Source organism: Tubulanus polymorphus, chromosome 8, assembly GCF_964204645.1.
Source record: "Tubulanus polymorphus chromosome 8, tnTubPoly1.2, whole genome shotgun sequence".
Lineage (NCBI taxonomy): Eukaryota > Metazoa > Nemertea > Palaeonemertea > Tubulaniformes > Tubulanidae > Tubulanus > Tubulanus polymorphus.
Window position 1 is genome coordinate 8,787,512 of NC_134032.1, and position 24,935 is coordinate 8,812,446.

At 39.0% G+C, this 24,935-nt stretch overlaps 1 protein-coding gene across 7 annotated transcripts in view; it reads left to right on the plus strand.

Annotated features, from left to right (window-relative positions):
• The window catches only part of LOC141909562 (uncharacterized), a 43,498-nt gene that overhangs the window by 5,549 nt on the left and 13,014 nt on the right, over nt 1-24,935 (plus strand). For 3 of the 7 annotated variants that reach the window (XM_074800018.1, XM_074800015.1, XM_074800017.1), the window contains exons 2-19: nt 520-592; nt 1,074-1,466; nt 1,676-1,713; nt 1,836-2,081; nt 2,540-2,709; nt 3,306-3,542; nt 4,100-4,291; nt 4,845-5,306; nt 5,706-5,807; nt 6,334-6,599; nt 7,202-7,312; nt 7,420-7,451; nt 7,999-8,033; nt 18,288-18,464; nt 19,919-19,981; nt 20,447-20,610; nt 21,697-21,930; nt 24,299-24,426. In XM_074800018.1, the coding sequence (XP_074656119.1) occupies nt 572-592; nt 1,074-1,466; nt 1,676-1,713; nt 1,836-2,081; nt 2,540-2,709; nt 3,306-3,542; nt 4,100-4,291; nt 4,845-5,306; nt 5,706-5,807; nt 6,334-6,599; nt 7,202-7,312; nt 7,420-7,451; nt 7,999-8,033; nt 18,288-18,464; nt 19,919-19,981; nt 20,447-20,610; nt 21,697-21,930; nt 24,299-24,426 (3,071 nt within the window). In that variant the 5' untranslated portion in view covers nt 520-571. The remainder of the gene's footprint in view (nt 1-519; nt 593-1,073; nt 1,467-1,675; nt 1,714-1,835; nt 2,082-2,539; nt 2,710-3,305; nt 3,543-4,099; nt 4,292-4,844; nt 5,307-5,705; nt 5,808-6,333; nt 6,600-7,201; nt 7,313-7,419; nt 7,452-7,998; nt 8,034-18,287; nt 18,465-19,918; nt 19,982-20,446; nt 20,611-21,696; nt 21,931-24,298; nt 24,427-24,935) is intronic. The other 4 variants (XM_074800020.1, XM_074800016.1, XM_074800019.1 and 1 more) reach the window with 2 other exon arrangements.

Below are 24,935 nucleotides of genomic sequence, written 5' to 3' on the forward strand. Positions count from 1 at the left end.
TCTTCATCGAAAAAAATAGTTCGGGACGGCAGAGCTTATCACACAGTACTTTAAAACTGCTAGTGGGATATTCATTTACACCGCGGAGTTACTGATGATGAATTCATTCTATTATTTATGACACGATACCGGAAACCGTATTACACAATATGACAGCCGATTATTAACTGAATTCATCTGATTCACTATTTGTGTCTGTCTGTTGTCCATAGCAACCTACGGTGGATATCTATGGGTATTTTTTTCTGTACGTTCACCTCGCAGTGAGTAGTGATGTAGGCTTCACCTCTAGCTCTCGCTCTAGCTCTCGCTCTCGCTCTCGCTCTCGCTCTCGCTCTCGCTCTCGCTCTCGCTCTCGCTCTCGCTCTCGCTCTCCCTCTCCCTCTCCCTCTCCCTCTCCCTCTCCCTCTCCCTCTCCCTCTCCCTCTCCCTCTCCCTCTCCCTCTCCCTCTCCCTCTCCCTATGCATCTGGAAATAACTTTTTCAATTATTTTTAGAGTGAAATCTTTTTCATTTTAGAGATCTGTCGCTAGAGCCATATCGACTGCCTGCGCTCAGGTTGAAAGATAGAATGACCATAGCGAAAAGTGGCGTAAGTATGACAGGATCCTGGCTGGTTAATGTTCAAAGAAAGAAGAGATATCAAATATATATCCTCAAATCTTTCAAACGATTGATTTCTTCTTAAATGCGTTTTAATGTTTCCATTATGCTATTTGGTGGCCAGTTTAACCATAGAGGCCGTGATGTGATATTGGCTCTAACGCCAAATCACGCTGATTTTCAAATCTTCTTTTTTTGTTCTAACTCGAGTTGAGTCGAATTTCACAAAGAACCTTAAACTCTGAGTACCAAATTTAGGTAACCAGAGAGCAAATTTGATTGCCCCTGTCTTGGTATGTGGGTCCACTGGGATCGTTGAGCGATGGAGATCACTGTGGATACGACAACTTCCAGGAATCTGGAGGAAGAGTCGAATAAACTCTCATTCTGGTGGAACTGGTTTGTTACCAGAATTTTTCATCGTCGAAATTTCATCATAATAATCTCTTTTTAAAAAATTTTCTCTCCAGCAGGACAGCAGGATGACCGGGATAACGTCCAGTGGAGGTTTCGGTAGTAGCCATCGAGGCGGCGACGAGACGTTTATCGATACAAAACCGGCAAAAATCAGACGGATCATACTGCATGACGTCTGCGGGCGTCGCCTGGATACGGACACCAGCTACCAACGCGCCATCTACCGGGCTAAACAGAAAATACGTGACGGGGAGATGGAGAAATCGCGCATGAAACCGGAAGAATGGCGTCTACCGAAAGCGCCACTACCGGCCCGGCCGGATTTAACGCGGATAGCGCCGATACCGGCGCAACCGCATCTCAGACACAGTCAGTTATACCCGTTTCACTCGAATCAAAAACAACCTGAATTCATATCTTCATTTCTGCCATTCTCGACTCTAATGGTAAGTTTACCTCCCCCCGCATTAACCACCGGAACCCCTCGAATGAAAAGATAATTCGTTCAGAAGCCCTCACGTCGAGGGAAAAACTGAGATGCTACTAAGTGTCTAAAATTGAGTTTGGTCGTAGATTCTAATTTCTTTGCATGATCCTCAAACAACTCAAAAAAAGAAAATTTAACGCATTCAATATTTTTTTGTGCATATTTCAGGAGCTTTGTAAGGAAGAGGCTAGATTCATTCTACAAAGGTAAAATTTGCGTTGAAATGAATGAATCGCAAACTGCATTTGATTAATTCAAAAGATGTTTCTGTGAAACTGGGCCCGATCCTTACGAGCTTGGGTGGCTATAGTCATATTTTAAATTTCAGTAACGACGACCAGCTGTTCAACCCGCCGAACCTGCCGATCCAGTTACCCATTCCGGAAGATACGGTGCGCCTGCTGGGCGGGATCGGCTCGCGAATCTACGTACCGTTCGTTGGCGCCGCCTATATGCACGGGAAGCCGCTAGTGGCAGTCGAGCCTCGTCAACCGAATCGCCCCCACCCGGGACTGTGTAACGGTTGTCGGCGAGCCGGACTTTGTCTCGGATGCGCTAAAAGTTCTTTTCCACAGTAAGCAATGGGAATCTTCTTTAGTTGAAAATAATTTGTTTTACAAAGATGGTCATCCGTGTTGCGACGATTATGTAGAAAGATGCGACACTAATAATCTAAATAGAAGTCTGAAATGTGTCTTTGAGTTTATAGTTTATTCAACGTTTCGACTAGCTACAGGTGACTATCATGATATAGTCGAAACGTTGGTTAAGCTACTAACTCAAGGTTATATTTCTGACTTAATTTTTTCGTTATTAGCGTGGGACTTTTCTATACATGAATTAGCGGGCTTAAAGTTTGAACGAATACTCATACACGAAATCATGCAAAAATCGTTACAAAATTCTAATAATCGACATCTTAAGAATTTGCTGAAAAGAAGTTTACCATTTACTAATTCTCGAATCATTTTGATGGAAAACTTGAATCTGAAATACTTATTTTTCAATATTCTATTTTTTCTCCTGACGTAGTTATCACAAAGGAGTGGTGAATCGACCAATCAGAACGGGCGGCGGATACACGTTCTTCAAACGAGGTATGACGTCATCGTCGACGACAGACGAACACCAATCGACGAGCCGGAAATACGGAACACCCGTTCACATAAGGGCCGATATACCGCTTCAAACGCTATACGACGGTAAGAAGAACCGTTCCGAAACGGCCAATCCTCCCAATAGGGAAACGCAACACTAGCTACCAGCATAGCGTGACGAGCAATAGGCCTCAGTCGCCTCAGTAGCTCAGAGAGATAAGGCATGATGCTATTGCATCCACTATCAGTGCCGAGTGGTAAGTGGGTTCGAGTCCTGCTGGCTGCTTACCGTAGGCCGCCTCGTCGCGAGGTTAAAATGAATAGGGATCCAATAGGGTTAGTCTTGGAAAACCAAGATCCAAGCGACGTAAAAAGCCAAAACAAAACATTCTTGCCAAAATCAGTTCATTTTCAATGAACTTTGTACGGTTCTTCTCTGGTGTCTGCTCAAATCACAAGGAAAAAAACGTGACACCCATAATTAAGGAAACGGATGATCGATAAGATTGATATTAGCATTTAGCCGAAACGTTGTGAGTTGAATATATTCATATCGAGCAAAACAATCCGTCTTCTTATGGTGAGATTTCCAACATGATGAACACCAGGGTCTGAATTTGAACGTATTTTTGAGCTTTATTTGTATCCAAAACACAGGGATTCATCTGGATATTTGAAACAGGTGATGTTCGTTTTTTTAGCCGATTATAAAACGTTGGACAAATACAACTTGGCCGTCGATATCTCGCAGTCTCCGAGTTTCCCGTTCGCGAGGCAGCCGTCCGCGATAGTCGGCCCGCTGGATCCGGCCCTGGCAGACATGGCTCAGAGGAGGGCTGCTCAGCGCGGAGTGTCGCCCGGTGGTAGCCCACCGGTTGAACTCGATCTGGAGGAACGCCTGCTCAGAGAATACCTAGCCACGCAAGATTTCAGCCGCGGTAAGAATTAAAGTGGTATTTTCCAGTTTGAAAAAAAGCATCACGCCCCGTTTAATTATGCTTACTAACCGATAATAAGATAAAAACCCACTATCTACAGATAAAAAGAATTTAAAAACAAGAATTTATTTATTCAATCTAAAATATATAGAACACACGACTTTTCGATCTCACCCTAGAGATAGATCATCGTCAGGTGTGACTTACTCACCGAGTTTATTTTCCGCAAAACTGTCATCCTTCCAATTGAAATGATTTCCCAAAGACCTGAAATAAAGAGAATTTTGTTTTTGAAGACCTTCTCTCCCAAATGACGACGCTCTGTAAACTAGCAAACATCTGTGTATGTATCTTAAGAGAGATTGCATCCCCAGTTTTGAAGAAGAGCATCTGTGGCCAATTGAATTCGAAAATATCGAGTTAGAAAGTCGAAATTTCTACTTCGAAAAAATGCTAATAGCTGCAATGATCTTCCGTACTACTTTCTTCTACCAAAGCATTTTAACCTGTTGAAAATATCTTCATATTTTTTTCTGTGATGAATTCGTGTGTTACAGGCGCCACTAACAATCTAATGCTAGCCCGCTTCCTAAACCAGCAATGCGACATGTGTACAACGCCGTCTATTAATAATTCCCGTCACCAGCTGGACGCCTGCATCAAACAAGCCATATCCGGGATAGCGCGTGATCAACAGCCTCGTTCTGATAAGAGAGCGCCGATAATACTGCCCCCTATACCAACGAAAGGTAATCGTTTATCGTTATTGTTTGTAATGCACTTATCGGGCACCGTGGTCTATTTGCATCGATATGTCAATATGCACCATTCAGTCACTGTATGTATTGCGTGTTTAATGAATTCCTCACTAGGGGGCACTGATGAGGTTGCCCGAAATTGAAGTGTGGATCCATTGCCACGCTTGTTCTTCAGTCGAATAAATATTAATCGATATCCAACTTTAAGGTCAGGTTTTAGGCTAACTGCGAGCTGAGTCCAGGTTGAACTGTGGAACCTGCTGTTTCGTAACTGTTAAACAGGGCCACATTGTGGAGCGAGGCCTGGGCACAACAGGAAGTCTGGACCGAAAGACCTGTTGAACTTGGTCATGAGTCGAATTCTCCGAACCGGGCCCAATTTCACAAATTGAGGGAATTAGCCCCAAATTGATTTTGCATTAACTCAACCAATTTAGAAATCATATCGATTTTACAGTCAAGCGTGTTATGTACATATTTCGTGAAATCGGGCACAGGCGAAACTAAATTGCGGTTTACGAGTTTCTAGCCCACGTATTTGCAGTTTTATCAATGGACGACAATTTCTTCGTAACCTTAAAAGCGACGACTCGCTCGCAAAGCGACGTAGAACCCGGGTCCTCCGTTCAACAACAGATCCCATCGCTAGATGATGAAGCAGTCCGCCAGGCGGCAGTAGAGGACGGTGATACGGCACTAGGCGGGTCGGCTGAGGAAGGGAAGCCACTAGATGGCGATCAACCGATAGACGGCGCTAGCGAGGTCGACGACGCCCCATTATCGTCGCGCCTCAGCCACGCTTCGATGATTCACTATCTGTGCTCGAGATGCGGGTCGGCGTACAGTTACGACAGTTGGGTGTATCGCGATCGTGCCGCCGGCGGGGGCGCTGCGATCGACTTGGGCTGGGAATACGAATCGCTACTCGGCGACGAAGAGCCGTGGCCCGTCGGTCTGGTCGAGTCGCTCACCGAGGACCAGTGGACGTACGCCTTCAGCAGCCGGGGTACGTGTTTGTTGAAATTCGTAGCGAGAAAACTATAACTTTAGCAAAATCTAGATATTAAAATTTGAGTCAAATCGATATCTGAAATTCGGTTTTCTTCCACAGAAACTTAGATTTTAGTTCAACTGAGATTTCTAGAAAACAACATCTTTCTTTTTTTCAAACCCTTGATAAATTATTTCTACTAAATTTCCAAATTATTCAATCAGATTTGACTATTTTGGCCTGAAACGGAAATATTCGCTAAATGCGTCTAGAAAGATTAAATATGCGAAAATAATGTATCGTAAAATCTGTGTTATTATTGTAAAGCTCAAAAGCTATTGCACCGTTTGAGATTTGTTTGATGTGTCCGTTTTCACGTGTTTTAAATGTCCGTTTGTCTTTGCACGCGCACAGAGAGCACGTCGCGTCTCACTAAAAGTGAAGAGGCTACCATGGAAAGCGAGGCCGGTATACAGGAGCAGGTGCGCAGAGAGGCTATGTACAGCCTCTATCAAGGTAAATGTTATCCGTGAAGCCTCGAACCGTCTGTAGATACAAATAGCGATGCTATTCGGGGACGTCTAGCTACTTTACGTGGGGGGGGGGGGCAACAAGGGAGGGTAATTGTTCATGTCATGCATTCATTTATGAAGGCTCATCTTATCTGAGAGGAAAATTCCCGATGGTGTCATAGTAGTCAGCCATCTGACAGACTGTATGACATCTAGAATTTTTGGGTAGAAGCTTGGCACCAGGAGGCAGCCGGCTTTTCTTGAAGTGTTCATAATATGAGCAATTTCAATTGATGTCAAAGGGGAATTTATGAACGCAGCCATTTTGTCGATAATAGTAGAGGTAATTTGATGATGTCATAGGGAGATATATTTCTGAATGGCAATGTGATAGGAATAATTCTAATTTGATGATGCCATGAGAAAATTATGGAAGCAGTTATGTTTTCCGGATGGATTTATAAGGTTATTTCGATGACGTCATAGAGGGACGACAATGAAATTTTCTTACTAATCTGATCTCTCCGCAGTTCCGGCGCCATTTCGAGTTATGCCGACGGAAAAACCGCCCACTATCGCTCAGGACCCGTTCTCGAAAAATCGCGCCCTGAAAATACCGCAATACAGCAAGTTCTCGACCCAGAAACCCCAAGGCGAAGCGATTTACGGCAAAAACCCGTTCGGCGGAGACCGCGAGTTCGACTTGCGACGCGAGAAGATGCGCGACGCTCAAGGTCGCGGAGACCGGAAATCCCGCCTGCCGCCGATACCAGCGCAGGAACCTTACAAACGACCGGTAATTTGATGAAATTCTTAATTTCTGGAAAACTATACTTTTCTTATAAAGGAGAGGATATCTATAACTGAACACAAGACTCATCGGGAAAACTGTTCATCCACATATGAAATGAATTTATGTTAATCAAAATTCAACCGAACATAAAATCATATTTTTAATATTCAAAATGATCCCCGGGAAAGTCCGTAAATCTATCTTGTTCATCATCAAAAGACTAGTATTTCTTGAAATGAAAAAAAAAACTTATTATCAACAGCAGTTAATTCCTTTGAATTCTTAAATACGATCTTTACCGAAAATACGAATTTGCGAAAACGTAGATTTCGTATTTCATTTTTTCTCAATGTGACGTTTTCAAATTCCTTTAATGAAGAAAATTTTGTTTGAAAGTCGTTTTGAATTCATTCTTACATTATCAATATTAATATCAATAATTGATTTCAATCAGATTTGTATCGTTTTTTACATTTCGTGAATATTTCAAATATTGATTTTAGTTAATTTCGTGCTGAAGTTAATCCGCCTACTTCCAATTCCATTACAAAAAATATAACCATTTTGGCAGCACGAAAAATCGGGGTTCATTTTCTATATTTCAGACTAAAAAGCCCGCGGCAAGCGAGGTATCGAAGAAGACGCGACGGAAAGTTGACGATTCAGAAGAGAAAGATGGCGCTGCAGTAGCGAAACTAAAGTCTTCCGTACAGATTGTAAGTTGAATACAATAATTTTCGTTACGTTGAAATTTTCGCTCCTAAATTATTTTCGAAATATCTTTTTCTTACGCATATATCATAATCCATAATCTACTTTTTAGCCAATGGACGACGAGGACCGACATCGACCGAGGTAAAAATGTGGTCCATTAAGAATTTGATAGAAGTTGCAAAAAAATTTCTATAATCGGGGGCGGATCGGTGGGGGGGGGGGGGCGGTAGGGTTAGGGGTCTCGACCCACTGCTCGGTAATCGAAAATTTTCTGACAGTGATATCACTAACCACAATGCTAATCTTTATCGATCGCTATTTCGGCGCCTGCCAGAAATTACTGTAGGTAATGCACACATTTTTATGCGCTTGAACCCTATCTGGCCAAATTTCTGTATCCGACCCTGAAGATATTTCCATTAAGGCACAGCTTAAAATTGAAGATTCACTTGATCATCGTATAAAATGTTTGGTTTTTCTATACGTTACCTTCATTTCTGGATAAGTGCTAGGATATCGGGCGATAAAGATATCTGAGGATAAAAAGTGGTTTCAACAATCATATAATATCGTATCATGTTCATAATTTCCGACGAATAACTTCCCGAAATTGGAAAAAACTGTATTTTCTTAATATTCTTGGGAATGTTTTTTAGAAGAATTTGCTATTTTCTCCTTCAATTTTCAGCTCAACTGATTCTGGGGTCGATACTTCAGCTACAGGTATTTCCCACCGTGTCCTTCACCTTCCAACTGGATGTCACGTGACTTCCCTAACACACAAATACTAAATTGATTCTAAGGTTTAGAAATTGATACCTTGTTTCTCATTTCTGCTGATTTTAAATCAACCTATCTACCCTTATTACTTTCACAAATACATCCGGCAGTTATTGAGATGAACCGATGACCGGGCCGATTAGGAGAAACACGATATCATTATTAGGCTAACAAACACGACCTTTTATCGAAGCTGCTAAATTATATTTAGTTTCCATTATTTAATTTCTTTTTTCCCAATCCTGAATTTTTGATTTTTTTTGTTCTGCAAATTTCATATAATTAGTTCAGGATCGGGTGTAACGAAAAATTTCAACTCAAAATAAATTTATCATCAACCGAACTTTTCGAATTGATTTCAGAGTTAAACGTTTTCGTGAGCCCAGTTCAGTACTAAAGCTTTGATTAATTTATAAATCAAGATTAAACCTCAATTCGGCTTTGGTTAATTCTGCTTTGCTTGTTTTTAACCGCGAAAAATACGCTTTTTAAGTTACGTTTCTGGCTTGTAGGTCGCTTCGCTTCGTTTAAGAAATACGTCATCGCCGAACGACAGAGGAGAGGAGCCACCGGGCGTCAATCATCCAGACGACCGCAGTCCGCTTTCTCAGATCCGGATCACAATGACGTATTCGATTTATTGATCGACGCCGCGCAGACGACGACGCGTCTCTCGTCTGCCGGAAGTCAATGCGCTAGTGTGCGGAGCACGCGCAGGAGCACTTCCGCCGACGCCGTATTGGAACCGAATCGGCAGCGACGCGAAACCGCGGAGGAAATGATCATTCTCGAAAAACTACGCAAGAAAAATAACACAGATATTACGAAAAAGGTAGTTAACTCGCGAGATGGCGCTGTGATAAAGAACACCATAGGTACCCTAGAGGGCACTGGAATCAAGGGGACAAATGACTCACTAAATGGCACTGTTGACTCACTAGATGGCACTTTTTCAAACAATTCATTAGATGGCGCTGAGCCGACGATACCATCAGTTAGAATAGAGATAGATATGCGGTCCCTGTTTCCAAAGAATGTTGACGGCGAAACCGCAGAAGGTCGCACCGGGAGACGACTGACTAGAAAAATGAGAAAATCTAAGAGCGTATCTCCCGGAATGGCCGGTAGGCGTCGCCGTAAGAGAGCATTGACGTCGACCGATGTCGGTATTAAAGTGCGTTCGGAATCAGTCGAAAGAAAGAATCGACTCGAAGGGGTAGATCAGAAGTGGCGATTAGATCGTAATGAGCATATGCTGGATGACGTCATTAGGGGGAAAGCATCGGAACGGGGTCAGCTGCCCGGGATTGAAGATGAGCTTCGGAGACTAAAAAAACAGCGCAGTAAAAGCGGAAAAAACCACGAATCTGAAAGACCCAGGTCATGTAGAGTTTATAAACCAATCGGGGATAAACACAAACCTAGGAGATCTAAATCGGCAATAGGTGGCGACTTACATAGCCTGACGTCACCTAACGATGGATCCCGTGAAGATCATTATTATTCATGGAACGCCGATGAAATGTTCTTGAAAGCTACCGGTAGGGGGAGCTTTACAACAAGCAGTTCCCAGAGCAGTGGCCGAACCGTGTCGGCCTCGAGTTCGAATGAACTGCTGACCCAGTTTTCGGACAAGTCGTCCAAGAACTCGTCCGACAAGTCGTCCGACAAGTCATCTGACAAGTCGTCCGACGAAGGTCAAGGTGAACCGCAAATACGCAACGAACGTGGCGGAAGTGCAACATCACAACCGAAAACGTCAGATATCGAGAAATACGCGAAAAAAAGAAAAAGAAAGAGGAAGCCGAAAAAAGAAATCGCGAATTTGATAGGGGAAGAAGAAATAAACCGAAAAGAGGCCATGGTCGCCACGATTTTGCAGGCGGTTAGCAGTAAATTGCGGAACGTCGGACGTTCGAAGTCTCGACAAAAAAGTCCGGTCAATAGCGTCGGCGAATCGGTAGAAAACGAGAATGGAAAGAAGGAAACGGCGGTAGTCGATGATGGGGAAGATTTCTCCAAATTACCGAGTATTAAGGACATGCTGAAGAAAATAATAGGAGCCGAATCGGCCCCGAGCGAGCCGGCCGCACCGGTAAACGAGGTAGATTCCGATACGAAAGCATTCAATAGAAATCTATCGGATTTTGTTTTGTTTTCGAAAGAAATGAGTGAAAAACTGAGCGCGCAACAATCGCGGCGGCCAGACGATCCGATGCCTTGCCCGAGAAATAATCGATACATGCAAAGAGCTAAGAGTTTCAGCGCATATACGACGAAACAACCCGAACAGCGCACGCGCAAACAGTCGCTGTCGGCGTGGAAGGTCGATTTCCGCCAGGGGGCGCCGCTCGTCGAGAAAGGGTCAGAAACAGATTGCGCTTTAGACGGTGTAATGGCGCACGGAAAGAAGAAAACACCTAGAAAATCTCGCGCCAGGAGTAAGGAAATTCATAAAGAAATTGATTTGAAAAAAAAAATTTCAAAATTAGGTTTATTAGATGCATTTTTTACTATCATTTCTCAAAATTTGAAATCAATTTTTTTCATTTCAGTTTTTTCTATTACTTGAAGTTTCGCTATAAATTCTAATCATAATTTATTTCTAATATGTAAATTTCATTAACATTTGCTTACGTCATTTGCATCTTAATTTTTCGCACTATCGCTTGATTCCATCTGATTTATCAAATCCTTGTTTAATCAATTACCTCTGATGACGATCCCGATAAAATTGTTAACAGATCCGCGTCGAGTACGAGGTAGACCGCTGAAAATGACGAACATTCGGGACACGGCAGGTATAGCATAGTTTAACCCCCTAACACCTATCACCACCTAACCGACCCCTTTTCGACCTGCATTCGATAGCAAACGGATCGATCTGAGAATAATTGCCTCGAAAATAAAATTTGAAAAAAAAATCTTTAAATGAAATTATTAGACTCATTATCGTTATCATCGTCTAATCTATACGTATCACGCATATTTTATTCAACTCCAAATTTTTTTTTCGTATGTGAATATCTTAGATACGGACATTTTTAAATTCGGATACTTTGAACCTCGGAAAAAATCTGTGCCGTAATAACTTCAGTGAATGGATTCATTCAGGAATATAATTCAATTTTGATTATTTTTTTGGAAATCTTGAACAGTCTTTGTACATTTCATTTATTCTCTTTTATCATTTTCGGCTTGATCAGATTTGTTTTGTTTAATAAACTTGGTTTTCAAATTTATTTAAGACTCATTTGATGTAAAACTAATTCAATGATTTAGACATTTTAAAATGTTAATCAATCCATTAGGAATTTGACTACAAATACGTTTGTACAGTGTTTAAAAGAATTCATTTTACCTAGAATAATTAAATAACGATAATGCCCCACAATGATGATTTAACAATAATGCCCCACAATAATGATTTAACAATAATGCCCCACAATAAACACGTTCCCAAATGTTTTGATACTTTCTCAGTTTGTATCAAAAATATTGCCAATTTCTGGTCCTTGAGTCCTGAAAAATGATAAATTTACAGCGCAAAATCGTACAAACGTGTCAATTATACTTCTAAACACTTTATTCGCGGACCAGTTTATGAATTGAGCCTGGGCCATAGAGCGCTTTATCCGCCTGTGATCTCGACTTTCAATTTATTACGTAAGCTATTCGTGGACAAAATGCGGCCGGCGCATAATAGAAACTTCGCTCTATGTATTCTTTCATTACCGCCGACAAAGAGGACCGATATTTCGCAAATTGGATTCGGGAGGTTTAAACCTCCCAAGGTCAAATCACTAAAATTGTGACCTTCGTGGAGATTATCTAAAAAGCCGATGGTAATCAAATTTAGCAGAACTTTTTACCCAAACGTTCAATGGTTTGAAAATCTTTCAATGGCATTCCTAAGTATTTGATGAAAGTTGAGAAATCATAAGATATTCATAAAACAATGGACTCTAAAACCTAAATCGTTTAAGAGTCCCTGATATAAAAAAAACTTCGCATAACGAAGAAGCAAAAATTCGAATCTGATTCATCTGTTTGGAATTGATTCTTATGAAATGGAAACAAATGCGTGAACACTACTCATTGATTCGTTCATTATTGTACAATATGTTTTATTTGTTGACCGTAAGACGTTGACATTATGTCAATTTCATTCAATTTACTTTGCGGCTTTACAACGGCTATTTCACTGGTTCTGCGTGATGAGATAATTCTGATTAAAGTTATTGTATTAATTTCTACATGTATATACGTAATGATACTCTTTCTGAATAAAAGATGCACGTTATTCGAATCCCCACCATTGTTCTCTACAATGTACGTTAATCAAACTCACGATAAAACCAGAGCCAAAACCATGGACTCAAAAACGAAGAATCCGTGGTCAAACATGCAATTCTAATTTCCCCGTTAGTTCACTGATGCCGTCAGTTTCTATCGAATGCAAGGATTCTAGCCAATCAGAGAGGCGCATGTACACATCCATTGGCATGTTAGTTATAGTACAACTTAGATAATAATCAAGGTTCGAGCCAATGTCAGTATCTAGAATATGTTCTTTCATCAAATACAAATAACTCAGCAGTAGTCAGTTAGTTGAGTTTGTTTGACTTGTTTTGTATTTCATCAATCAATCTATTTCATTTTAGTATCAAGTACCATCTAAACGCTTGAATTGCTTATAACACGACCAGGTATGAATTAGAATAGATCGGCTTAATATTTCGAATGCAAATTTGCCGATTAAGCAATCGGAAATTCGAAGTGCTTGAGAAATTTTTCAATACGCACATTACTTCGAATAGCGATAAGTTCATTGACACATGTGACAATTGTTTTGTTACTTTCGATAGCGAGTCGAATAAGCTATGCGACAGCTAACGACAGCACAATCGCAATATCAACAGAAGTTCATTTTATCCTACACGATGAGGCTAAATTCAGTGAAATCGATCCTGTTCTGAAATAAATATTTTCCTTGATACATTTTGTTTATTGTAGCGATTCTATGCGGTTTATACATTAACCTACTATAACATATTTGACCGTTTTCAAGAACCCAAAAATTACAATTTTCTGGGAATCTGTTTTTTTTTCAAAAACAACCCAAACCCGAAATTGTGTACAGTTAGTACGCAGCGTATATAATGTCGGATTAGAGAATATTGAAAAAACTTAGAAAAAGTTCAGTGAAGGAAAATAAGCTCAGCAGTGACAAATTGTCATTTCATCCCCTTCACGTGATTAATTGATGTCCAAATATGTTCTACCGTGAAAACTCTGCATTTAGTGTCAAACGAATTTTTGTATACGTATCTCAGGATGCATTCTCTTCAAAAAGGTAGCCTATTAGGAAAAAACTTACCCGGTAAAATCCTAATTTGTCCTAAACGATATTCCAACTATTATTTTGTTAATTATTCAACTATCATCACTAACTGAGTAAGTTAGTTGAACTTACATAAAGATATTTCATTAGGGACACTTCAATTTCACACCATTCAATATCATAAGGGAACAAAATTCTTTGAAACTTTGTAGTTCTTAAGACTAGGTTTTGTTTCCGAAATTTACTAAATGCACCAATTCTAATAATTCACTCATTGAAGCTTCTATACATAAGAAGCGAAAGCTCGTGCGTCGAAATAAAGAGTTTAACCTTTAAAGTACTACTCGTCTCTTCATTTAAATTCAAATAATATAAGTCTTTGTTGATTCTTTTTTGTTGGAATATGCATAACTTTTTCTGGGCAAATTTCTATATTCTGTCGAGTCATGGACTCTAAAACGATGGTCAAGGTATTTTGGCTATAAGGAATATAACTAACTCCCTGGGGCAACGATGTGGCTGATGAAATGATCTCTCCCATTGTAATCCCACCATTTAATCACTCATTGTATAACAATCTCTCAATTAAGCCTCGGACTCTTAAACGAATTATGAGTGCATGCTTTAGTATAGGCTCTGATATAGAGCATATTGTCTTGATTTAGAACATGTATGCATAAACTCTAGGCTGCAAAGAAATACGTTTTCAGCGGCTCTAATCGAGTTAAATCTTTCGTGATAGATTAACACAGAGAGGCGGCACCCAATCGCTGCTTATTGACATTAGGCACAAGCCACTGTTATGTTCATTAGTAAAACTAATATAGAATGAATAAGTGAGGAGGGAAAATGTATAAATTAGATTTATAAATGAATTTATAAAAATTTAGCATGCATCGGAGTGCACTTAAATTGGATTATTACAAAATAACTCACTTCAAAATTTATGATATTGTTTCATTGATATTTATTACTTTAAAGCAATTCACTTTAAGAACTTTGGTCAACAATAAGTCTGACCTGCAAATCAAATCATCGGGAGACAAAATACTGCTTCAAAAAATTATATTGCTAATACATTCCTAATCTCAACCTTTCGCCATAAACCTACTGGATTTAGGGCCTGGGGCATTTTAGATGGTTGTAGGTAAAAATCCCCTAGGTAAAATCCTCACTTGGCGATTTTTCAAGAACGTTTGAAAGCACGATATTTATTCAAACATATTCATTCACAATAAAACTGCAATATATTTTAACTGTGCATTGAACTCTTTTGTTGAAATAAATCTTTAAATAAATTTATAGAATAAATGAAATTAATGAACTTTTTATTCATACTATCTTTTAATTCGAACTAAATAACTCTTTTTAACTTGTGGTATATTTCACTGTGCTGTGCGATAAAATATTAGAAATAAAGAACTCTTAATTTGGAATATCTTAACTTCGAGCTTGTAATATATTTTAATTGGCGATGAAATCTTTTTAACTTGCGAGCGATGTGAACTGTGCGATAACTTTAAGCATTATTTAAGTATTAATGAACTGTTAATTTGTCGTATTTCCTAATTTCATTTGTACAATAATAAGTATGCTTATGATATGGATTCGATTTACGTATCAATATTTTCATGTTGACGGGGGCCTGATGATGGCTAATAGCATTAGCCGAAACATTGCTCGTAGAACATTTGATTTTTAGCTGAATTCATTGTGGGATTTGTCTCGTTATTCACCATACACGGATATTGTGTATTTTCTTCTCATTTTCATGTTGGTTTTGAACAACTTAAATTTTGCGATTCTAAAACCTTATTAACTTTAGATGACAGTAATACCTTCAATTTACATGTAAAATATGATCACTGCTGAAAGTGTAATAAGGAATATATATTTACTCCAGTGACAATATTTTGATTCAAAGATTTAATTCAATCATCTAGTCTGAGTCTGTATGGTAAAACTTCTGGCTAACCAAGAGCTAACCGAATACCGGTATATAGAAGGTGGTCGCTTGAAAATTAGTTAATTTACGCAACAGGAATCTATCTTGATTTCAAGGGCACTCCAATTAGGCCTAATCGTTTCAATAGTGACCACTGTAAATTAGCCAGTAGTTTAAATGACCGAATTCAATCAACCGATTCGTATCCTAAGAATGAGAATTGTATCTAACCACAGTAGTTATTCCTCATCAAACGTTCGGTCATCATATTATACATCTATACATCATTACTATCATCTTCAGTTAATAGAAGTGCAATAAAATCTAGAATCTATGAGTTGAGTTTTTTTGAACATAATAAATTGTGTTGATTTTATGTTAGTTAAATCAAATATTTGGAATATTTTACCGGGGGATTTTTACTTTGGGGATATAACCTAAATTATTTTATATCATCGGTTTTCATTAAAAAAAAAAGAACTATTAATCTTAACTACACTTATATTCCTTTTGGAACATTAAGATTCTTTCATTGAATTTAATATGTTATTTCGTACAATAGTTCATCACAGTGCGTCATTCACGCTTAAATGTACAAAACTTCTTTACAAAGTTCAAAATATAAACCAACAATCTCATCTCAAGCATGTACTAGCGCTGACGCTATGGGATAAAACCAAGTCTCGATTCATTGCCTAAAATGTGGGTACATTCATTCAAATCAGGACTAAAATACGCTTATATGAATATCTTGCATGATATCATTTTACAGGGTGTCTCATAGGCCTGGTTTTACTTGTACATTGTCATCAATTAATTAAACATCCCAAGTAACTTCTTTATTTACTTATGGCTTAATCACTGGTATTCAATAGCTAGTCGGCTATAGAAAGACTAACCCGATAAAATTCCATTAACCGTTCGTCCAGAGTCGAACACTCAGGCGTTAATTCGCAACGATTTTAAAGAAAGAAAATGATTGCATGAAATCTAGTTTTGGTATCAATCGGCGTCCAATCTCTTAAACCATCCTAAACACAGAAGGGTAGTAGTTTGTGTCTATTTGCTTTTGCTGATGTCATTTAACATAACAATGGAAATGTATTCGTTTATTTGGAAATTATATGAAGATATGGAGTAATCATGTGACAAATCAAATTATTACTGCAAGGCAAAACATAGCGCACTTCAGATATATGATATGGCCTTAAAGACTTTTCATATATTAACAGTCCATTTTAACGTCTATTGATATGAATAGTCCAGTTTTGATATGACTGTCGCAACAGTTGGAATAAAACCTATGAAATCTAGGAGCATTTATCTCATGAAATTTAGATTTGAGATAATTGTATTGTATTATATGAGGATTAAACATTTCAATGGCTGGTGATTATTTGTGATTAAGTAATCAGTGAGATGGACTGTTGATGTAGCCCTGATTGAGGCACTCGGGTCAAATAATATTTTTAGATAAAACAGTGCATCTGTTAAAGCAGAACACATGATTTTAAACTAAATACAAGTAGCTAAACCTTTAATTTTCATTCCTAACTTTTCATCACTCCTGATTATCAAAAATAATTCAACAGTTTGATTAACGGATAGTTGCAGTTAACAACATTTCTATCTGATAGAGAAGGTATACAGGTATACAGAGGAACAAGAAAAGAACATCCAACTAGACACTGAAAAATCTTTCTTCGGGTTTTCTACCAGGGGCCTTTACCTTGGGGTATATTTAACTAGGGGATTTTTACTGAAAGGGACCTTTACGGGGCGAGTTTTTACCCGATCACATCGATTATTGAATGACATGTTCGATAAAATCATGACAAAAACTGGCATCACTGGTACAATTGGCTAATTTTCGCTATTCGGGTGGTTCTGTAGATTATTGGCTATACCGTTGGTAACTGAGTAGCTATTTGTATCACTGATCGGACTGTGAAAATATAGCTTTGACAACACCACAACGGGAAATGAATCAAATGCAATATTTTACTCGAAAACGAGCTAAACCATGGAATCAGTAACGTTTTTTTTACAGTCCATGGCTGAAATGACGCTATTGAAAAAATCTATGAGAAATACTGCCTCCGATTTTTATGAGGAAAATATAGGAATGAATTACGAACAGAATCAAATCAGGTTGCTCTTATTGGTATTGTGTATACATTTCATTTAGTAGATATTACAAGTAATTCGTGTAATTAGGAAAAACTCGATCCAATAATGGGTTTTTCTTTCGGTTATAAGTAATTTACAACTTACCAAATATGGACTACATGGTTTGAGATTAAAACCAGTGAGCATTATGGTATCAAGTTCAACCAAAATTGATTACGATCGGCCTTTCGTAGAATCTCCCTGAAGGTCACAATTTTAGTAAATTGACCTTGGGAGGTTTAAACCTCCCGAATCCAATTAGCAAAATATCGGTCCTCTACGTCGGCGACAATAAAAGTACCTTGCGCGGAACTTTCTATTGTGCGCCTGCCGCGTTTTGGGCACGAGTAGCTTACGTAATCTTAATTGAAAGTTAAGATCACAGGCAGATATTGAGGTCTATGGCCCACACATAACATCATAAATTGGTCAGGAAATAAAGTGTTTTGTGGTATAGATGACACGTTTGTACGATTGTACACTGTAAATCTATCATTTTTCAGGACTTGAGGACCAAAAATCGGCAATATTTTTGATACAAACTGAGAAAGTATCAAAACATTTGAGAACGCGTTAATAATGATTTAATAATAATGCCCCCTATAATGAAATAAGTTGAGTTCTATGAATTCCATATCTAGAGCCGATTGAATTAACTAAAAGATTGAATAACTATTCAAAACAAAAAACAATTCACGTACAACACATTAAGATGGTTTATTATTTTTTTCAAATATAGAGGCTACAGCCCGGGACAAACAGCTGGGTTTGGTACTGAAACCGACGGAGGAGACGTCTGACGACGAGACCGAAGCCGAGGACGGGTCGCCTGGTGTCCGAATGACGGCCGCAGATTTACTCTCCCAGATGAAAGCCAGGCCGGGTGTGAAAACGCAAGCTACCCCATCGGGGGCAGGTAAATATTTCGAGATTCTCACGCGCACCACTTTACTGTGGCACGTGAGTATCCACCAGGTTCGCTAGTAGATAGTCTCGTCTGGGACTGCGCTTCGAATTGCTATACGCATTTTTTTAAATACGTCATATTGACCGTCAACAATGACGTTATACTTCAGTTGACCGCTGCGCATGCAAATATGTATACAGAATTTGCGAAATCATGGATAGATTTTAATTGAATTCTAGAGAATTCCGGCATCGTTGTACGAATATGCACCAGCGAACCTCGATTGCCGCAGTCGAATGAAGAGTTCTCATAAAGCAACGCTCGTTGAAATGGGCATAAAATTCAACAATTTCTCAAACCCTCCTTCTCCATGTCGTCTTATTCGTCCGACATAAGAAAAAATCTAAAAATTCGGCACCTTCTCGATTCTTTCATTTCTATAGTTTTATACCCATGGCGACTAATCCCAGCGCTGCTATTTGCTCCGATTCCATGCTGCCTGGCTAAATCAGACTAAATTAAATCTTCTTACCACCGCACTCAGGTTTCCATAACAAATAATTCGGTGCTCTGGCGTCGCCATTCGGGAGACCACGCGACCGGCCACACGCCACTAAATATATGAAACTTTTCGATCCAATAATCCGGAGTTGAATACCTCGTATTGTAACCCCGATAAAAAGCCTCATTAGCTCGAACGCGACGCTAAATTAAGCCCTGGAAAGCGAGTATTAATTGAAATGAATCGGATAAGCAGCGCACGTATCGATTCTGAAAGGAAATATCGAATGTTTCCGTACACACAGAGACCGGCTCTATTGTAAACAAGGCAGACGGACTCAGATAGTTTAGAAACAGGGCGGTTTATACCGTGTCTATATTCGCTATCGATTCAATTCGTTTTTTCGACCATTCAATCCACGCGGCTCCGATGCAAAGGTGGATAAGATCGCGGTATCGGGGCCGGAAATTTTACGGGACAGCTTATTAACGTCGCTAACGGGTGTAGAGACATTTCGCGATGGAATACCTCAGAGTAATCGCCGATGCTTTGCTGTTTAAAGGTAACGTGTCGCGTGCGTGTATGTTCGGATTTTATTGGCGCACCGAAAAAAACTAGCTGAATTTTCCGACGATTATTTCTGGCATAAGGAGAGGGTAGAGCGAGTAGGAGAAGGGAACGGGAGATCACTTGAAAATGACTAATAGAACATCTCATAGCTAAAAGGTTTTTCAACGCGGGACGGATTTCCGTAGTGTTGTGGAAAGAGTATCTATAAATCTAATTTGACTCAATATTTGACAAATTCAACACTATAAAGATATAATATAACATTTATTTCTGTATTTGATAACGTATTTTTCTCCTTTTTTAAGATGAAGATATTGCACGAAATTTGACACAACTTCTTAGATATTTTCGATATACAAATAACTTTTATTTTCTTCTTGAATATTTCCAGACAAATCGGTCAGTTCGTCAGAACTCATCGCATCCAGCAATGAAATCATTGTGGACAAAAAACGTAAGTTGATTTACTGTATTAACTGGTAATGAACTTGTCTTTCGACAGTGTTTTTATACGTCCAGTATTTTCAAAACAGTTTCAGCTGAATTTTCAAAATTCATATCAGTTGTGTGTACAATGCCTAATTAGGGCCACATTAAAAAAACAAAATCCGACGTTAAAGCGTCATTTTTCTTTTTACATTTTTTAATTTTCGTTTTCACGCTACGTTGCAAAACCGACCACTTGTTCTAACATAGCGTTAAAACGAAAAACTAGTTTTAACCTGGCGATTCTTATCAAAAAGTGTAAACTGTAAAGAGAAATAGTGTGGATATCGAGTGTCATATTCTTTTCAATCAGCCATAGGCTATCAATCATAGTAGGCTATCCGTTTAGAAAAGGACGAATTTCCTTTAGAGAATTTCGCGATTTTCAAATGATTATTAAATGACTTTTCTTTATGATTTAATGAAATTTCAGCGAAACGGACGAAAGACAAAGAGCAGACGATGAAGAAAAAACAAACGACTAAAGACAAAAAGCCAACGGGTAAACGGAAAAATAAAAACAAGAAGAAAGGTGGCGCTAAAACCGCAGCCGGCGAAGATGAAGTATCGATGATGGAGATGATCGAAGCTGATCAGGTGAGTTAACCATAGAATGTATAGAAGGATATGTACATACTGTAATTATTCCTAGTTTTCTTTCTCGACATATATGTAAAAACTGTATCTCTTAAAACATGATTGCGTCATATCACTATCAATGTATGTACCTTCATAAACTCCTGTGAAACTATTTTTGGTATTTGGCCACCTTGTAGTAATTTGTATCGTATGACGGGATTATCTGTGCTAAATTCTTTATTTGTTGTTGTGAAATATTGAGCAAAAACTTTATGAAACCTTGGAACTTTGAGACGGACACCTTTTGAGTAGAAAAGCCACAGACAGACGTAGAGAATTGATAATAAGTGGCCAGATCAAAACAAAAATCAAACGAAATCTATCAGTCAAATAAGTTAAGGGGTCAATCCCTATTTTAAGATCAAAAACATCTATGCAATGAAAAGAATTAATCCTTTAATAAAACAAATTCAAAATGTTTAAAAATGTTTTTGCCATGAATTTGAACAGAAAATCAAGTTACGCCAAATTTCCGTCTTTGCCTCGCCGAACGTTGATTTCTAAGTATAGGGCGAAGCGTTATTTTGTACATTTTCGGTTTTAATCGTTTCAGAAATCGTTTTTTTTTTCAACTTGCAAATTGATATTTACGAATTGATCGATATGCGAAATCCGCCATTTTTACAGAAAAGTTGATTTTTGAAGATTGTTTGGAAAGTCGATGAAAAATTCGTAGTGATAATTCGTTTCATATGGTACATCTATACCATGCTGGTTCCAACAATCCCAAGGTCCCGGTTGCACTTATGGCTTTAGTCTAAAAGTAGTACTAAATCTCAAGACTGGCCTTAAGTTTCTAGATTGGCCATATGACTAAGATTGTTTAATTTTTTTCAATCTAAGCCATGACTGGTCGGCGATGACCTAATCAAATTCCTCCGATGAGGCAATTCCAGAAAATATGTTTGCCTTGATCAAATTGCCCTTCATTACCCTTCCAGCGATATGGCTACTTCCATATTACTCTACCAACAATCCGATGACTTCATATGAGGATTGTCAGTGGACATTTTTCTACAGTGGAATAAATGCCGTTGATTTCAGGAAAAAACACGAGGTGGCGTAGGTGATGACGTAAAGCCCGGTGAAGCAGAAGGTTCAGATATCTGCAGCGATGACTACTCGGGTGACGAGGATTTCGAATTCCGCGATGCTAAATCAGAGGACGAAATGAGCTTCTATTTTCCGACACCGACGCCATCTAGCGAGCGCGATGGTTACTCGCCTGCTGCCGGATACGGAGTGCCTCCGCTGCCAGAGATAGTGATCAAATCGCCGGTAAGTTTGAACGTTAACTCAACCCAATGGGTGCATATCCAATTTCAACTCAGGCGAGCGCCCCTCACTGTGGGTCACTCGGGTGATTATAAGTAGTTTCAATATTTGCTCTCAACCCGCTAAGCGCCATTTATACTAATATTTGCAGGATCGGGATTTTTTAACGCTGCAAAAAACCATTACGACTGCTCATATGCATTGATACATACGTAGTATGCGTCATGCAAGGGGTTCTGTTTGAGTCGATGTGCACTACGTCATCGATATTGGCGCTTAAAAATAGCAGTTACAATAAAGTGAATGTTGGTGTTTAATTTGTAATTGAGTATATTTCATAACTCGTATTTCACATTTGATAAATTTCAATTATTGTTTTTGAGAGGATGTGCACAACGCCATCAGTATAGCGGGCTAGACTGGTTGCCGGTAAATTCAATTCAATTTCAAAATTACTAAGTTTTATTCTTAAAATTATGTATGTTACTACATATGTTATATAATTTATTGTCGACAATATCAAGCATTATATGTGTTTTTTTCGAGGTGTCAATAAATGTTCAAGCTAGAACGTATTACTCACCTCGTATCAACTTAGGGCATTATTCGCAAGTGTTACGCATAAAGGATCTGGCCAAAAGTGGACTAAGTATATCGGTCTACTGGTTAGCGCGGTTGCGTACTCCAGGAGACCCGGGTTCGAATCCCGATTAGCGCGCTCAATTTCACTGTCACTTCTCTTAGTCGTTGCACAGGCCCAAGACTTTTCCCCGTGCCCGCTTGGCTCCACTTAAGGCACCTTAAATCAACTTAGGGCCGAAGGAATTTCTTCCCCTAAGCCCACTGGGCGCCACTGACACCGCTATTAGCAAAAGGTCTTCCTTTTTCACTGTGTATTGCTGATTATATCCCGCTAAATTCAGTACCCGGTATTTATACCCACACTGGCAAATCAGTGGGAAAAAACACGTGCATTATCGAAATTACCATGTTCGCAGGAACAGATACGTCAAACCTAAAAATATAACTGTTTCTCGAATGTTCAGAGTATTGTTTTCTTATAGTTTTGTGTCGTTTATGGTAATGGCTGCGCTATCGAGCATCGACTGAAGACTCGGTTCTGGTGTGAATACCGCAAGCCTATCTTTGATATACACATATTGTAAAAGCTACAAAAAAACAAAGAGAGTTCCAATTCTTATTAGAAATGAAATGCTGCCTGCCTGGGCAATATTTAAAGAAATTCATGTTTCTGAAAGAAAATAGATAGAAATGAACGCCATTTTAAGGAATTTGAAAATGAGAAACAAGGTATCATTCTTTCGGGCCTTACGAATTATATCTGTACGCTGCAACATCATTTCCATCCACTGAATGAAAATCTCTACATGCTCGTCAGTACCTATTTTTTTCGATCAATTCAATTTTTGAAATTGTTCATATTATTATCCATCCTCCCTCGGCAGGAATTCGAACCCGATGGCATCGCTACACTCAGCCACGGCACGAACCCCTGCCACGCTAGACCGGATGTGCAGGTACATGCGCAGCTTTGCCGCACGAAAACTTGCGGCACCGATCAGATTGCTCGTTGTATAATCGCTGAGGTAGATTTCAGGGAAGAACTATAAATGGGAAACCCTGGGCTAGAATAAAACGGGATTTCTGATTGGCTAATAATGACATCATCCAAGCTGCGCATGTAGCTGCGCACTCGGTCTAGTGTGGCAGGGTTTTGTACCGTGGCAATCTCGATGTCATCAGGTTCGAATCCCAGCCGGGGGAGGATAATTATTATCATTGAATAAGTTTATTTACTGCAATTGTTTTTACATTATATATTCATACGATGACGGTACAAAGAAAGCTTGATGCTTGTGTTATGTATCACCCCCACGAGTTACAAAAGAACAAAACAAAGAAAACTTTTAGAAAAAAATCATGACAAAAACGTATAAGTATCAAGAACACATTATGTATCTATAACTTAATGCGACGAGTAATGTAAACGATGTTTTCAAATTAAGAGAATAATCCATGAAGTACGTTATCAAACAAAAGGAACATAAACATATGCACACACCTACACATGCATATACATACTTACATACACATCAACTCATTGTCAGAGTTCGGAACAACCTTTCGGATAAACAGCCTTCTAGGCTCTGTTTATGTCCTGTCGTACTTAACACATTAGAAATTAATCAATCTATTATGTTTGTGTGAAGAAGAAAATCTTGCACGTATTCTCGGTGACAAATGAACTACTGACTGGTGTCTATTTCAAGTTGACTTGGGAGCACATCAGGTGGCCTAGCGCAGTCAGTTTTGATGGTTTTTGATATTAGATAATACTCACTGACTTCAGGAAAAGAGCCACGTATCGGACAAGTCGAGACGATCGGGAATCGAGGGTCTACCCGATATAAAACAACAACCACGGACAAAAAAGCGAAAACCGCCGCCGAAAGTTAGGAAAAAAGCTCGCGAAGCCCCGTAAGTGTTTTTAAACCATGGCAAACACGATAGAAATAGATCTAGCTGGTCTCTGTTAAAGTGTTGAAAAAATACAACATATATCACAACCATTTCCAGACCACTCCTCATAATACGATAAACGGCTATTCCTCCATGAATCCGTCTATGATATCAGTCATCAAATTGTTCCTATGTATTCTTCTAGAATAGATGTCGACCCTCATAAATCCCTTACATGATTCAATTGCTATCGACATATTCAGAAAGGATGGCTTGCTCCACGAATTCCCGATAATATCGACATTACCTTTATAGATCCTTTTGGGAAAGATTGCTGCCTTCAAAAATTCCCGATGACGTCGTTGATTTACCTCTATAGGACACTTCCAAAAAGGCAACTTTAAATTATGTCATAAGAGAATTTCTTGGAGGCCGCCATATTTTCCCCAGGATTTATTTCGTTGTTTTCAATTTGACAGCAGCAACGATTATTTTCAAAGCAGAAACTATGAATCTAAAATCTGTTT